The sequence below is a fragment of the Alosa pseudoharengus genome, unplaced genomic scaffold (genome assembly GCF_046254945.1).
Source record: "Alosa pseudoharengus isolate Yale_2024_CS ecotype anadromous, Long Island Sound unplaced genomic scaffold, YU_APseudo_1.1 YU_APseudo_1.1_scf_10, whole genome shotgun sequence".
Classification (NCBI taxonomy): domain Eukaryota; kingdom Metazoa; phylum Chordata; class Actinopteri; order Clupeiformes; family Clupeidae; genus Alosa; species Alosa pseudoharengus.
In genome coordinates, this window is record NW_027468565.1 from 35,812,500 (window position 1) to 35,828,550 (window position 16,051).

General features: G+C 44.2%; 1 protein-coding gene across 1 annotated transcript; it reads right to left on the reverse strand.

Annotated features, from left to right (window-relative positions):
• Window positions 1-13,656: 13,656 nt before the first annotated feature.
• On the reverse strand, window positions 13,657-14,789 carry LOC143141104 (pleckstrin homology-like domain family A member 2). Its single transcript, XM_076302370.1, has 2 exons — window positions 14,203-14,789; window positions 13,657-14,023 (listed from the first exon to the last, which is right to left on the reverse strand). Exon 1 carries the CDS (start codon window positions 14,649-14,651, stop codon window positions 14,238-14,240), a length of 414 nt encoding a protein of 137 aa, XP_076158485.1. The 5' UTR covers window positions 14,652-14,789; the 3' UTR covers window positions 13,657-14,023; window positions 14,203-14,237.
• Window positions 14,790-16,051: the final 1,262 nt, after the last annotated feature.

The following is a 16,051-nucleotide window of genomic DNA, read 5'->3' on the forward strand; positions in this document are numbered from 1 at the left end:
CATATTTTTCCTGTCGTCTCTTACTTTTTTTTGATGCTTATAGATTTGTCCCTTGCAAGTCTATTACTGTAGTAATGTTGGCTCTAGATATTTGTGGAAGTCCCCTTCCCCTCCACCAGAGTGCGCTAGTGTGTTAAAAAAAGAACATTGGAATGCCAGGCTCTGTAGCCTGTCTCTGACAGCCATGATGGCTACCTGCCCCCTCTGGCACGGGTACAGTCATCTTGGTACTCATTCACATACAGGCCAAAGTGTGTTCATCAGGATTTTACCAGAATCTGTCAGCTCTCTGAGCCCAATATAAAGTTGTATAGTTGTATTTCTGGTTAGTTTGGTTTCACCCCCCCATCTGGTGCTGCTGTGGCTTGTGTGTGTGAGTATGCTGAGGGGGCATGTTTGGGAGGGAGAGGATTTCTTTGGCAGCTGAGGCAGCGAGAGGGGCTGCTGTTCAAGTGACAATCCCTCCGCTGGGGCGGTTAAAGCCGGGGTGAGCCTCTGCCGTGCCGGCAGCGCGTGGGCATGGCGGGACGCAGCCCCCCCGGGGACCAGACCAGCCGCCGTCAGGCACGACCGGGCAACTGGGAGGAGGGCCTGCCAAGGAATGCCTGAGGAATGAACGCAGGCAACTTTCCTCCCTCCGTTTCTGTGTGTGTGTGTGTTTGCATAAAATCTCAGGTATTTGCATGGGATCTCAAGACGCTGGTCCCCATGGGAACATAACAGGCATTATGAGGAAATGTGAGTCACCACTCATCTCATCAGAGAATCTAGCAACCCCAGACCAGACAACCCATTAGGGTGTTTCAACACTGTAAGTAATGATGGAGCATTTATGTTGTAAAAATAGAAAGAACTGTCACAGGTGCTGTAACAAATATACTGGTTAATGAGAACTGAATGTGTTTTTTCATTTGAGGTTTTCAACAATATCATGAAAACCTTCCATCCTGATGTTTGTTTCTCATCATTTTAATGTTACCACAGATCTTTACTTATATACATACTTATATTTTACATATAACACCAACAGGAAATTAACTTTTGCTATATTCAAATTTACTTCAATCGCAGTGATTTCATCTTTCTTTTTTTTTCTTCTTTTGGCCACCTCAAACAAAGGGCTCCATTTTCCTGCTTCTCATTTTAGGCAGTCAGAAGAATGCTTCAAGCATTTCTTTTTGAATAGCTTATCTGTAAGGCTGTCATCACCTCTACTGGTAGATTTAGAATATCTGAGATGGCCCCTGCACCCAGTGCTTCTTCCTCAACGACTGGGTAGAACCAGCTTCGGTTAAAATAAGACGTCTGATAACTGATATACCTTTTTGCTCACTGGTCTCTGGGTAAACTTCAAATGTGAATAGAAAAGTCATGTTATGTGCCCTTTGTTGTCAAATTATGCAGAAAGACAGGGTTCCATTGTTTGTTATGACATTAGCTTATAATTAGTGACTGTAGTTAACAATGCATAGTTATTCTCTTCTCAAGCTAAACTGACACAGTGTTTAGACATATTGTTCGATTGGCATAAACTTAAGTTGCTAGTGTCTCTCTGTAAACAGGCCCAAGTGCATATCATTGTTGACCAGGTCTTGTCTCTCACACAGGTCTTGCAGTGGTATTTGAGAGCTACTGAGAGTCTTCAGAGGGTGATGACGTGATGGCAGAACTTTCCCAGGAGGAGCCTGTCCGAGATGGAGGCTGACTGGGGCACAGCTCGGTGGCTCAGGGCCATGGCTCTCACTCATAGTGTGTGTGAGTGGGCGCACACACTGGACCTTTGTGTGTGTGTGTGTGTGTGTGTGTTTGTGTGTGTGCCTGCGCCGGATGCACTCCGAAACCACAGAACCAAATTAGGTCATGTGGTCACCAGCCATGTCCGCCAGAAGGCATTCCTAAGGCCCACTTGTGTGCTTGTCTGAAAGCCACTGCGGTTCTTATCTCTCTGCCTGGGCAGCGGCCATTCCTGTGGGGGGCTGACCTCTGGGTTTGGGTTCCTTTGTTGGTTCCTTTAGGCCAGTCTGTGTGGCCTTTCATTTGTAGGTGGCTTAATGTGGTTTCCCTGTGGCTATAACATAATCCTTCTCCCATTGTGGACATGAGAAAGACATCAGGAAGGGCTGGATTGTACTTTAATACACCCCGTGTTTAACAAGGGTGACTTGGGTAGACATTTACATCAGGAAATGAGGGATTCCCTTCTCTTTCCCAATGAAATCTAGTCATTAATTGACAGCAAAGTCTTGAGTGGGTTTTTTGAGGTGACACCATCTAACCCCTCTTAACCTCCACACATGTCACATGGCACATGGCCCTTCCTCTGGTTCCTGTCTGGCTGGGGGGGTCAGGGGTGTGTGTGTGTGTGTGTGTGTGGTGACCTCTCTGATTGGTCTGTGTAGTGGCAGAGCATCCTGTGTGTGAGTCGCCCACAAGATCTGATCTCACACAGTAGCCCTGGGACATTCCTGCAGACTCACAGCCTGAAGTGAGCTATTGTCTCTCTACCGTCTCTCTACATACACACACATACATCGACACACATACATCAGACCTTAAGAACGTAACTCTCCATTGGATGATTGGGCTGCTGTTGCTACATGGATACTGCAGGAAGTTTAGCGAAGTGAAAGGAGAACATTTTCTACTCTGTCATTCTTTCTCCTTCTTCTCTATATGTGCAGACGGCTAATTTTCAGCTCTTTCTCTCGCATTCAGACATAGCATAGCAGTCATAGCAGACTTCTACTTGTGGTCTGAGGTTGACTGCATTGTGATTTCAGTGGTATAGTCACTTCTGTATTTCACCATTGGAAATCCCGATTTGGCCACATCTTCCTTAGCACAAAAATAAGTTACAACTAACAATACAAAGAAAGGATCTCAGTCATCACAAAAAAAATGATCAAATTCTTCGACAGTGATAATGAAAGTCAGCAGCTAGTGTTACACATCACAGTATAAGTATACAAAGAACACCCTCATACAGGTACCATTAGGGCAGGTGACTAAGAGAGCTTTGCACCCATTGCACTTCCCTGACCTCTTGGGCGTGACAGGCGGCCTAGCCAACCTTTCTCCTCTGGGGTATTTGCTTAGTAATCATGGGAAGAACTAGAACACATCCTGAGCATTGACAGTGGTGGCAAAAGAAAACAAAGCAAGCGACTTGTCCAGGCATGTCCTGTTGACTGAATGAGTCGAGTGTTAACTCCGCTTGCACCGCCTTGGTATTTGAAACTATCGTTCTCCTTTTGTTTATGTCTGCTTTTATGAAGCTTGTGTGTGTGTGTGTGTGTGTGTGTGTGTGTGTGTGTGTATTTGGGAGGGGCATGAGTCAGAAAGACTGCGGTAAGGGTATAATTGAATGAGTGCCATTTGCGTGTGTGAATGGACAGGCTATATATCACTGCTGGTGAATGAGAGGGGAGTTGAACCATTACTCTCAGACACAAACCCATTGTCCCACTGACACCTTGATCACACCTGCATTTATGTGCTTCTATAAGACGATGAACTCCAGCTTGGTCAAAGGTATACAAAACTGGAACTTTTTTGTCGAGACACAAAGAGAATGATGTTAATATCTGCTGTTTAAACATGAGTATTCACGAGGAGTTGTAATTCGCTATATATAGTGCACGTATGTAGTGAGTAAGTGGATGTTCTGAGCCCAGACATGTCGCCGGCAGCTGGGAGTCAGCTTTCATCACTCTGGCGCCCTCGATGATTTCCCTGATTTCCGTGCTGATTTGAAAACCAGGTGGTTCGGCTCGCACCTGAAGCATCAAACGCACTCTTTCAGTGGAGCTGGTCCCGTGGCTGGATGAGTGAGTATGCCCCCCTCCCGGCTCTGACCTGTCATCCCCAAAGCCCATCAAAGGCTCTGGAGGTAAGAGGTAAGAACAGGGTGACTCAGTGGGGCCCTAAGTCTCCCTTCAATAGGTGGTGGGCACACAAGACTGCCGTTGATGGCCTTTTCACAACTCCTCATCTCATCTCATCTCGCCTTGTTTCATCATCGCCTCGTCCTGCCCTGTCTGCTGTCTGGCCTCGCAGGTTGGGAAGGTGGTTTTGTCGCTTGGTTGGCGTGCCATGAGGCTTTTAAGTCTGGGGCTGGAACCGCTTTGGCGGGTACTTGCCTGGGCCTGTCTCTAGGACACGCCGCCCCTCTCTCTCTCTATCTCTCTCTCTCTGTCTCTCTCTCTCTCTGTCTCTCACTCTCTCTATCTCTCTCTCTCTCCCTCTCTCTATCTCTCTCTCTCTGTCTCTCTTTCTCTCTCTTTCTCTCTCTCTCTCTCTCTCTCCCCCTTCTCTCTCTTGACTCCAGGGACTTTCACTCAGTCACTCCGAGGACAGAAGATACCTGCGATGCAACATTGCTGGCATTGCTGGTGCTCCGTCTCTGCTGACAAGAGAGACCTGCCATCCAGAATCCTTTCAGGATGTGTCTGTCAGTGTTCCAGCAGGAATGTGGGTCCCGAGTCTGTGTCTGTGTGTGTGTGTGTGTGTGTGTGTGTGTGTGTGTGTTTCTGTGGATGTTTTGACGGTTGCGTGTGTGTGTGTGTGTGTGTGTGTGTGTGTGTGTGTGTGTTCCAGCAGGGATGTGGGTCTCGAGTCCCACTAAGAGCACACTGTGTTTGCACTTGGCCTTGGCCTCCAGGTGCCCTCAGCTTATACTAATGACCGTAATTGAGACTGATGCCGGTGTTTGGCCCTCTGCAGACTGAACTCGATCCTATTCATTAGCACAGCGTGTCATCGTGTGTGGGAGGTCTCATCCATTTTACACTAATTGTTGCCAAATGTTTGATGGGGTCCCCTCAGAGTGCCCCCTCTCTCTCTCTTGATTCACATAGTCTATACTGTGAGCAGGGGAATGTTAGATGGGAATGTTTTTTTTCTAATAAAATAACATCTGGTGACATGTTTGTACATGTCTTTACATGTTTTGAACCCACAGCTGTTCACAATACTTGATTGAGTGTCCTTTCTTAAACCCATTTGCATAACAAAGCGAAGGGAAACACGCACAGACCTGCATTTATTTTAACCATACAGGCACTTAAATTAAGCAAATTAGTTGGATGGAAATCATAGTCTTTCTCTCTTTCGTTCTCACTGTCATTCTCACATACACTCATTCTGTCTCTCTATCTTTGGCTTCATCAATCAATCCCTGTATCAATAGTTATTTTAATATAATATTATTTTCATTGATTTTGTATTATAGTTATTTTCTGTAGTTCTCTAAAGCTGCTCCTCTCCCCCCACCCCCTCCCCCCGCCTTTGTCCCCTTCCTCTGTCTCTCTTGGGATTTGCTGTCAAAAGCAGCTGTTGCGAGCTTGATAAACAGTATTGTGGTGGTGTTGGTATGGAGCCACAGCTGATATATCTGGTGTGTGTATGTGTTTCTGTGGATGTTTTGACGGTTGCGTGTGTATGTGTGGTGTGTGTGTGTGTGTGTGTGTTTCTGTGGATGTTTTGATGGTTTTGTGTGTGTGTGCGTGCACACGCATTGTTGCATGTTTGTATTAGGGGAGCAGCATTTAAGGCGATGGGCATGTGTGCACTTGTGTCTGTTGTCACACTGTATGCTCACGCTTTTCTTAGCAAACTTGAAATAATAAGAAACTGGGGGAAAGAACTCCTCCGGCAGGAACCGAGAGTGAAACAGGGGTCCTCCCATGTTTTTTTAAAGTGGGGACTTCCAACCGGATGAGATCGCAGGTGTAGTCTTGCCTCCCCGCCCCCTGTTGTCCATGGTGACGGTTTGCCACCTAGGAAGATCGCTTACTTCAAGGAGGAACACTAGAGTAAGGTTACTCTTTTGTTCCATAATGTATGAGTTCATTTCATTCAGAAACAGGAAACATTATGAGTTAATGAAAAAAAGACCTGAAAGTGTCTCAGATTACAGGATGTCATATCTACATTACAGATGACATGGTTTGTGTTTGGAAATAACACTTCACAAGGGCATGAAATGTAGTCAAGTCAGATTAACTTGAGCGGAAATACTTAACAAGCCAGAATTAGCGACTGAATTGCAATGTTGTAACACAGGAAACCTAATGAGAGAATACATATCTGTTTGTTCTGTTTTTTTTAAAGAATGATCCAGAACATGTAATAAAGGCTATTCAATGCATTCCCTACACATATTAGTTTATGCATTCTCTAATGCCTGGTGCTTGGATTTTTAGTGTTCTGTGATATGGCCGACATAAATTCCTGTCTATGATTTACAGAAAGGAATTTGTATGTGTTAGGAAGAGTGATGACCTTGCCTTTAAAACATTCTGTCGACCATGCAGAAAAATCCCCCCTCCCTAACAAGCAGGGTCTCCGCGGCTCTGAGGATCTGGAGGCATGACGCATACCCATCACAGAGCGGCCATTGTTCCTCCACAAATCCCTCTCTTAAGCTGACCGGACATTATGGTCAGATCCACAGTATATTATTACATGGGAGCCAGTCCTTCTGACAGTAAACGCACAAGAGCTCTTCACAACTGTTAGACAGTGGGGTCACAGTAAAAGGCACTTTTCACTCTGTGAAGTTTTAACAGGCAGCAGGGCGAATGCCACTCATGTTAGACCCTTAAACTTAAACAGGTTATGTATACTGAAATTGCCATTATGCTAAACTCCCTAATATGTCACAAAGCACATACATGCATGAACAGTAATGTGAGCAAAGTCTCACCAACACATATAAACATATGCATAGATGAATTTCTCAGGCAAGCATGCATACATATGCCTGTTGAGACATACACACGTATGCACCGCAGGCAACATACGTGCCCTACATGTAAACACATACATGTGAATAAACACGCACGCTACAGATCAAAGGACACGGACGAGCTCATACGCTGCAGAGCACGCTCACAAAGGATGTGCATGACACAGGGGTCTTGGCCCCGCCACAGCCGCCCCTCTTGGCTCCTGGGTACGCCTGGATTCCATAGGGGCCACAGGGCGTCGGTCAGCCTTTGAAGGGGGCTCCAGTGACTCCTGCCCCAGCTCCCTTTCTGCTGCCCCCCCCCCTCCAAAATACCCTACCCCCCCCCCCCCCCAGCCTTCTTCCTTCAGTGCCCTCCCGTCTGATATGCAGCGACCCGCAAACTGCCAATAAAGAGCACTGAGGTAGTGTTACAAGCGCAGCACTGTGAAACGTTTGGGTTTAGGTGGATTCGTTTACAGTGACGTAGTAGCTTGCTTGTCTCCCTGTATTTGTGTTTGTATGTGTTTGTGTATTTGTGTGTCTATGTCTTTGCATATGCGTTACTGTAATTGTGTGAGAGTGGGTGTGTGTGTGTGTGTGTGTGTGTCTATGTCTTTGCATATGCGTTACTGTAATTGTGTGAGAGTGTGTGTGTGTGTGTGCGTGTGCATGTGTGTTTTCATGCTCAAGTTCTCATATGGTTAAGTGAAGAAGAATCTCCTTTCAGTGGATTAACAAAAGAAGGCCATTTCAAAGACAGACAGTCCAAGTGAGGCAAAGTAATTCCTCCTCTCACAGCTCTGTGGCTCAGATGTCAATCTGACTTTTCCATTGCACTCTCTTCCAATAGTGTACATTTTATTCACTCAAATGATCTGATCAGAGTAGCTATTTTAAAAAAAATCAGGGCCTGTTAAAATAATATACATTTCCATCTGCCCAGAGACCACCTTTATGCTGCATTGAGTTACTTTCCCATGCAACCCCAGGGCTCGGTTTACCTTTAAATTGATTGTTACCAAACACACACACACACACACACACACACACACACACACACACACACACACACACACAGACACACAGACACACAGACACACACACACACACACACACACACACACACACACACACACACAGACACACACACACACACACACACACACACACACACACACACACACACAGACATTTTCCCACTGCCTCTCCTTTCACCGATCCTTTTCACAGAGATCTTTGAACCCTTCTCGCTGTGCGGAACATCTCACTTCCACCCAGAGACCGTGCAGATGTTGGGGTGGAGGCCGCGGTGGGGTGGGGGGTGAGGGCTCTCAGTGTGATGATGAATATCTTGATATCCTCTAGAGGTGTGTTGTGTGAGCGGGACTTCCTGTCTGTGTTTCCCATCTGTGTGCATGTAAAGGGGAACGTAAAGGTCTGACCATTGTTTCATACACACAATGGACCACAGCTGCAGCCTGGACTCTCAGACTCTGTGTCACAAAGGTGAACCGTCTGGTCTGAAAGCAATCAAAGGAGACTGTTTAACATCTCTACCAGACATGCTACACCTGCAAAACATGTTTTAATTATTCTGTTAAATACTGACTGAAGTTTATATCATTTTACATAAATATGAATATGTTTAGCCCTGATTTAGCCCTCGCAGACTCTCCTCTGCACTATGCATCTCTGGTCAGTCACTGATGTCCCCCCTGGTCTGACCTGTTTGTGTTTGACAAACTGACATTTCCTGCTGACGCCAAGACAGATCCTGCATGGCTTCAGTCCAGTGTGCAGGATTGATTAGGGGATTTCCGTGCATGTACTCATGTGCATGTACTCATGCCCGGAAATGAGCCAGCAGGAGAAAAAGGCTGATTCAAAATCCGTATGGCCCCGGTCATTTACAGGGACACGGATACTGACCCCTGCATACTGCAGAGCAGCTCAGAGCCGAGCTGGTGCAACGATTTGAGACCTCAGCTATACTCTGAAGTCCGAAGAGGGGACTTTCCAGCCTGCCCATGTCATACATACAGTAATGATTCAATCAGACCAGACGCATGTGGAATCCATTAACATATTTCATTTGAACGGCAATAGATGATTAAAATTGGCTCAGTAGATATCTGGCATTGATTCATAAAGCATAGCCCACACACAAAGTGCTAAAGGGATTTCTTTAATTTGTTCATTAATGTTATTCATTTGCTCATTTTTCATCAGTCATTATTCAGTCATTTCATTCATTGATCATGCCTTTTTTGTGATTCCTCTAGCAATGTGCAGTGATGAACTTGGCTGACTTGGCCATACTGGGGTTCAGAGTTCTCTTCTTTTTCTACCTCTCCCTCATTGAGCCCTGATCTGTTCTTTGCTTTGACAATAGCCAGGACTCCATCACCTCCTCCATGTTAGACAGGCAGTGCCTTTTGCTTGCTCTTTGACTTGCTCAATTCATGTGATCAAAGATATTCTGAGAATTATGAATCAATGTGTTAGTAATTCACATTGCCAGCAAGATATCTGGAAGTGAAGCCAACTGCACTGTTGGTGTTTCTGGCGAGTGAAACTGGCTATTTTATTATTTATTTCAACGCGCCATAATAAAATTGTGTTACACGTCTCAAATGCATTTATCCCGACCTGCGGAGCTGGATGCTGGAGTGTGAGAAAGAGGCCGTTAAATCGTGTGAAATCCTCCGAAATCCTCCGTCTCCTGTCGCACTCCCACTCCGTCTGCAATGCGGCCCACCCCTGCGGAGCGCTGGGAGACAGCGGGGGCAGCGGCGGGGGCAGCGGCGTCTCAAAGGCCCCCAGCTGACATCTCCTTCAATCACCACACACTCCTCAAGACACGGTTTACTGTCGCTCGGTCTCTCTCTCTCTCTCTTTCTCTCTCTTTCTCTCTCTCTCTCTCTCTCCCTCTCTTTCTGTCTGTCTCAGTCCCTCTCTCTCTCTCTCTCTCTCTCTCCCTCTCTTTCTGTCTGTCTCAGTCCCTCTCTCTCTCTCTCTCTCTCTCTCTCCCTCTCATTCTGTCTCTGTCTCAGTCCCCCCTCTCTCTCTCTCTCTCTCTCTCTCTCTCTGTCTCAGTCCCTCTCTCTCTCTCTCTCTCTCCCTCTCTTTCTGTCTGTCTCAGTCCCTCTCTCTCTCTCTCTCTCTCTCTCTCCCTCTCTTTCTGTCTGTCTCAGTCCCTCTCTCTCTCTCTCTCTCTCTCCCTCTCATTCTGTCTCTGTCTCAGTCCCCCCCTCTCTCTCTCTCTCTCTCTCTGTCTCAGTCCCTCTCTCTCTCTCTCTCTCTCTCTCTCTCATTTGTCTGAGACAGCTGAGGAAAATGGATCCACAGTTTTTCACTCCTCACGTTCAGATCTGCAAGTGTAGGCGCGTGCATCTCAGCTATGCCTTGGGAAGTGCCACATGCTCTAGATTCCCCCTCAAATGGATCTAAACTGGTGGTAATGGTATATCGGGCGCAGGACGTGGCGCTCTCTCTGGCACATAGACACACAAGTGAAATCCACACCAGGGGCATCAATGCTTCCGATTGCAGACAGTCAAAGCATAACAGTGCAGCGAGACACATGATTTGATGAGGAACAGATTGTGACTTGAGACATGTGGCCGTAAATATGCACACTAGTTGAGACCCAGGACAAGTGCGGGGACATATCAACCCTCTGCTCTGGCAGAAGAGGACAGGGTGTGGTGGTGGTAGTGGATGGAGATGGGGTGGGGTGGGGGGGTCGCATTGGTTCTTTTCAAGGTTTCATCCAGTTTGGGTTTCTTTACCGCAATGCTTGTTGTGAATTTTAAGACAAAGCTGAATTTTATAGAATTTGATTAAGTTCAATTTAATAGAATCCAATTCAGTCCAATATTTGGCGAGAGGGTGTTGTCAAGGCACAGTCATAATGTAAAAGGTGTATGTTCAAACCTTTTAAGGTAACTTCTTGTGAAATTACCTCTACCTGGGAAAATGAATTTCTGTAAGTGCGTCAGAGGCCTTGACAAGCATCTGTTCACCTATTCCCCAAGAAAAACTTCCTCAAACACCACTGAAGCCTGAGGTCACCTGATTTACTCAGGTATTATACCTCTGTCAGCATGTCAGTCGCAAACGATGACAGGAATGTGTTCAGGTATGCATTCACCCTAACGCGTGGGCTAAGTCCCGACATTAAAACACATTCCCGTAAGTGAACGTCAGCAACATCCTAAACCAGTCAGTTTACAAACAATCTGACAATGAGATAAATAATCCACCCCATCATCCAGTAATGGTCATTTTGGTGGTCCTAAACACAGCTGGTAGGAGCATTAGCATTGCAATTAAAATGTCATATTGCAAGTGTATAATTTGACCCCGGTCTAGCCTAAAGGAGCATGTATCAGAGGGAGGTCTGCGTCGCAGATGTTGCCCGGAAATGGGGCGTCCGTGGATATCCAACTTACAGATGCATGTATGAGTCATGACTTCTGTTCATGGGCATATCCAGCAGCCAGGAGGAAAGGAGAGACAAACTACAAATTGCGGTTATATGTATACCCAGATCCTTTACAGAATAATGGATTAATTCTGAATTTAATGATCTTACCAAGATGGACCAAAGATTAATCAAAGGGTCCAACCTTTGGAAAATCATACAACTTTATTGTGCATTCCAGGTAATGTCAACTAAAACTGCAGTTTGGTTGTTTTGATTAAAAATCCACCAAAACAACCCAACATTGATATTGCTTAAAATTCATAATTTAAAAAATAATTTATGAAATGATTCAAATGGAGCTTGTCTGTTTTTGCAAATGAAATCCTAGTTTACTTTTTGGCTTCACCCACGCTTTTCCCTACCCCACCCACGCCCTCACCACACCCTCACCACATCACACCACACCGTTGTGTGTTAGATTGTGTCTTTGTATATTACACCTAACTGGTTATTCAGCAAAGACTCTGACTTGCGGTCATTGTGCTGACTCAAGAGTTGTGGTGGGAGATAAATTGCCATTCATGAAACAGTGCAAAATGATGTTTCACAAGAGCTAGAGCCCACGCTCCATGGCTTGTGGATGAATGCATGCAGAGTCATTGTAACTGTGAGGGAATCAAAAGTCCTCCACAAAGAGCCCAGGCCTTGACTTCGGGGAAGTGTTCATGGCCACAGATCCTGAGTGTTTCCAGCAGCCCACTGATAGAGGCAACTTGGACTGTTCCGAATATTCAAACAATAGGCACGTTTACATGGACACTTTTAGTCCAATTAGAAACGGAATAACGATTCAATCGGAATACAAATTCTCATGTTAACACCTCAATTGACCTCAATAGTAAGCAACAACAGCTATTCCGATTAAAAATGTTAAAGCTCTTGAGAGCACCTGATCGGAATAAAGTGTACCCCATGTAAACAGACGGCACAATTTCTTAAATCGGAATAGTTTAATCGGAATGACAAAACAACTGTCTATGCAAACATGGCTAATGCTTTTTCTTCGCCTCTGAAGACCACAAAGGGGTCTGTCCTGCCATCTTGGTAAACTTACCTCATTTCAGGGACTTTCCACTTCTATCAATCTATTACAGACTATTGCAGTCTAAAGTTCTCTGAATTTGGCAAGAATTGAGTTGAAAATAATTTCCAACAAGGGTCAGAGAGCAATCTTATTTTAGTTGTGTGTGTGTGTGTGTGTGTGTGTGTGTGTGTGTTTGTTTAGCCTGCCATGTACATAACATACACCTACTGTGCATTGCAATATGCAAAGATGAGTCAGGCCACTTTAAGTGCAGCATGCAGCATAACATGAGTACAATTGAGAAGATGCACTTAAAAGCCAAGATATCTGATTGCGGCTCTGAGTTTACAACCTCTCGTAGGCCCCTTGTGACCCTTAAGCTGTTAAGTCTTCCCTACTCACAACTTACCGTCCATAGCGGCATACGCAAAGGGCATCCGGCGGCACAAGTGATTTCGAACAGGGGCAAATTAGCGGGAGCTGTATTTTTAGACGGCATAAAAACCCCTGCTAACGTGGCCCAGATCCGGCAGCTCTTTGATCCACATTGTATTCTGATCCAGCTTCAAAGGCTGGTCTGGGCCCCCGCTCCTCTGTGGAGCCACGCAGAGCTGTGCCAAGACTTGACCCCCCGTCCAAGCTCACACACACACACGTCTGCAGAGATTCAGTAATAAGGCAAAGCCTTATTCGCATTATGTTGGGAGCTGCAGCTCATAAACTGTAAGCTGCAGAAATACTGTTGTGTTTATATTCAATGAAGTGGCCCTGAGCTTTGCAGATTTTTTTTAGCAAGTGGCTGTTCAACATTTTATAGATGTTTGTAGAATCCTAAAATTAGAGAAAACTTTGTTTTACTCGTAATTTGATGTTTTTTAAAATGTGGTTAATCAAGAAACAGGTTTAAAACCATACTTAGATTTTCCAAAAAGTGAGAGGATGACTGAGGTAAATGAGAAATAAAATGAGGGCTAATTGCAGTCTCTCTCTCTCTCTCTCTCTCTCTAACTAATAGGGGATCAGAGCCTTTATTCTGAACCGTGTGTACTCCCTGAATCTTATATGTCAACTATCAGGGATCTTCAGTGGGCATTCCGCAGTGAGTGCTTCAGACCGATTCAGGTCCTTGTAGAAAGTCTCTTGAGGAATCAGGCAGCAAAATTGTTTGGTCTGATTTCTGCGACCTTTAGATAGTTAGGCTTTCTACCTTAAAAGAATGCACAAAAATAATTTTCATCTTGGCCATATAAATAATTTATAAAAATGTACTTGCAGTGCAGCCTACAATATGATAATGGAAATCATAAACAGTCACTGCCCTTAATGCTAGTCACTAGGATTGGATAAAGTTACAATATTAGAGAGGACCATGTGACATGACCTAAGGATTGTATGCAAGTTGACAACATGTGATTCATTTTAAATTCACAAATATTTATTTAAATAAATACAAACAATAGTACATGAAAATAATTTAGGCAATGTATGATACAGGTTTTTTAACCAAGGGATTGACACATAAATAAGGCTTTTATACGTGGGGTTCTTAGATACATGGGAAGTGACCCTTGATAAAAGCATTTAAAATACTTAGAAAAGTCCAAAGATTCAGTCTTGACGGTTGCTTGTGACTACCGAAAAAGGGTTTCTTTCATGTCTCCTGTTCAGGACCTCCGGGACATTCGTGGTGTGCGCCCATCGAGAACTGGCCGACTTCAGACTGGGTGATGGAGCCTCCGATTGGTCCAGTTTTGCATCATGATCCAGTTCGGTTTTCAAACTATGAGATAAATGGACACATTTATGAGTCTTTTTTTTTATCTAAATGTAAAAACTCACAGAAATTATGTTATTAAAGTTTATCAAAAGAAATATGGTAGCCTAATATAGCCTACAATTATTCACAACATAGGCCTATAGGCTATATTTGCGCGTACATGAGTGTTAGTTTTAACTCACCATGTATAAACGAAGCAAAGTCCGTCGTAAGTTTTTCATGGTGCTCGGCCCATTCGCCTCTCTTGCGGTGATGGGATCGTGTTCTCTGGTTCCTGTCGTGTTTTAAAGTCCTGAATGGCTTTTCTGTTCTGGAAGTCAATCAGTGCCATTGTAATGACGGCATTCCAACAGTTATCCTCGCCAGAACACCTGAAGTCAATCTCCTTATTATCACTGGTAACTATGGTGAAGTAGAGAAATTTCCCCGTTCTCTCTACACAGTCCACTTTCTTGATGGACTGGAGTTTGATCTCCTTGCCCTTGGTCTTCTGTGTGTCGGCGTAAATGTTGAGGCTGTCTGCGGTCAAAACGCAGGTCTTCCGCTTCCAAAATTGAAGCAGGTTGTCGCTCCTCTTCTCCAGTTCTCCCTCCTTCAGGACCTTGGAGGTCTCCGACGCAGACATTTTCATTGTTTTAGCGGCGTGTACGGCGTTCGTCTCTCTACTCTGGCAATAAATTATGGGGTTGAAAGTCCCAAGTATTCCTAGTAACTTCTTCCGAAGTTCCCGGCAAAGGAGCCTCGTCTGTACCGCGTGATAATCCAGGTCGGCGTTATGAATGAATATCGGGAGCAGTTCAACCTTTATACTAGGCAGGCTGTTGGCCAGCCCTCCTGACGTCATACTAGAGTTTGAACTATCAACAGTTGCTTGAGTAACTCGCGAGTGAAGTGTGTACACTCTAAGAAATGGAAGTACCATTGTGTACCTAAGTCGGTACAAATGCTTGTCGCTGGGGCAGTACCCTTTTGAAGTACAATACTGTACCCATGAATGCAGGTACATTTGTGTACCCTAGCCATCTGTACCCATCAAGGTACACTTGTGTACCTGCAATGACTAAAATGTACCTGTATATATCATTATCACATAGTACCCTTAAAGGTACTATTCTGTACTTCAAGGGTACAACCCCAGTGAAAATTTAAGGTGGTATAACTAAAATATATGCACAACCAATAAGTACATTTAAATGTTTATTCTGGGGGGATATTACACACAATAATTCACATGAATACAGGTACAATAAATGTTCATATTAAAAACACATTCATATCAAAACATCAAAGTATCTTATATCCATATCAATATACATATTCACATAAAACATGTTATGACTCTTAATGTAAGTGTAAATAATAAAACACTTTGGTTTACAATATTTTGCCTGAGTAGCCACATTGTGTTTATACGCAGAAGGAAAAAAATATATTAATTTGCATGATAGCACTAATAACACCTTTATATGATCTATAAAATACCAATATTTGAGTTAGTAATTACTTCAACAAACCTTGTATGCTTTCAAGTTCATGTTAATACTTGTGTATGAGTGATGAAAATACAGTATCTGCTTGCCATAACCATTACACGTTGCAAAATTAACATAGTCCTTGCAGTAACTTAGTAGCTATGATCTTAGATCTCATTCACAGTGCATACACCATAGAATTGAGTGAACGATATGTGTGATGTAATGAGTCATATAGCAACATTTTAGAGTAGTATCTCAGAAAACAATGTGCAAGCCTTTGGGAAATATTAGCAAGCCTGTAAAAATGTACAATATATTGTTACAATGTTCATTACCTCACCAATAAATCAATCAATCAGAAAATACACTCCAATCCTTCCAATCATGAGGCGAGCCATTAAAAAGGCAAGAGTCTCAAAAGGCACCAAAGTTCAATTTCAAAAACTGGCAGAAATCCAACATATTCTTCAGGAGAGTGTGCCAAGTAAAGGTCAACAGCAGTGGAGGTTGCTGTTTTCCCTCTCTTCAACTTCTGTTCCTCTGCATATATCCACTT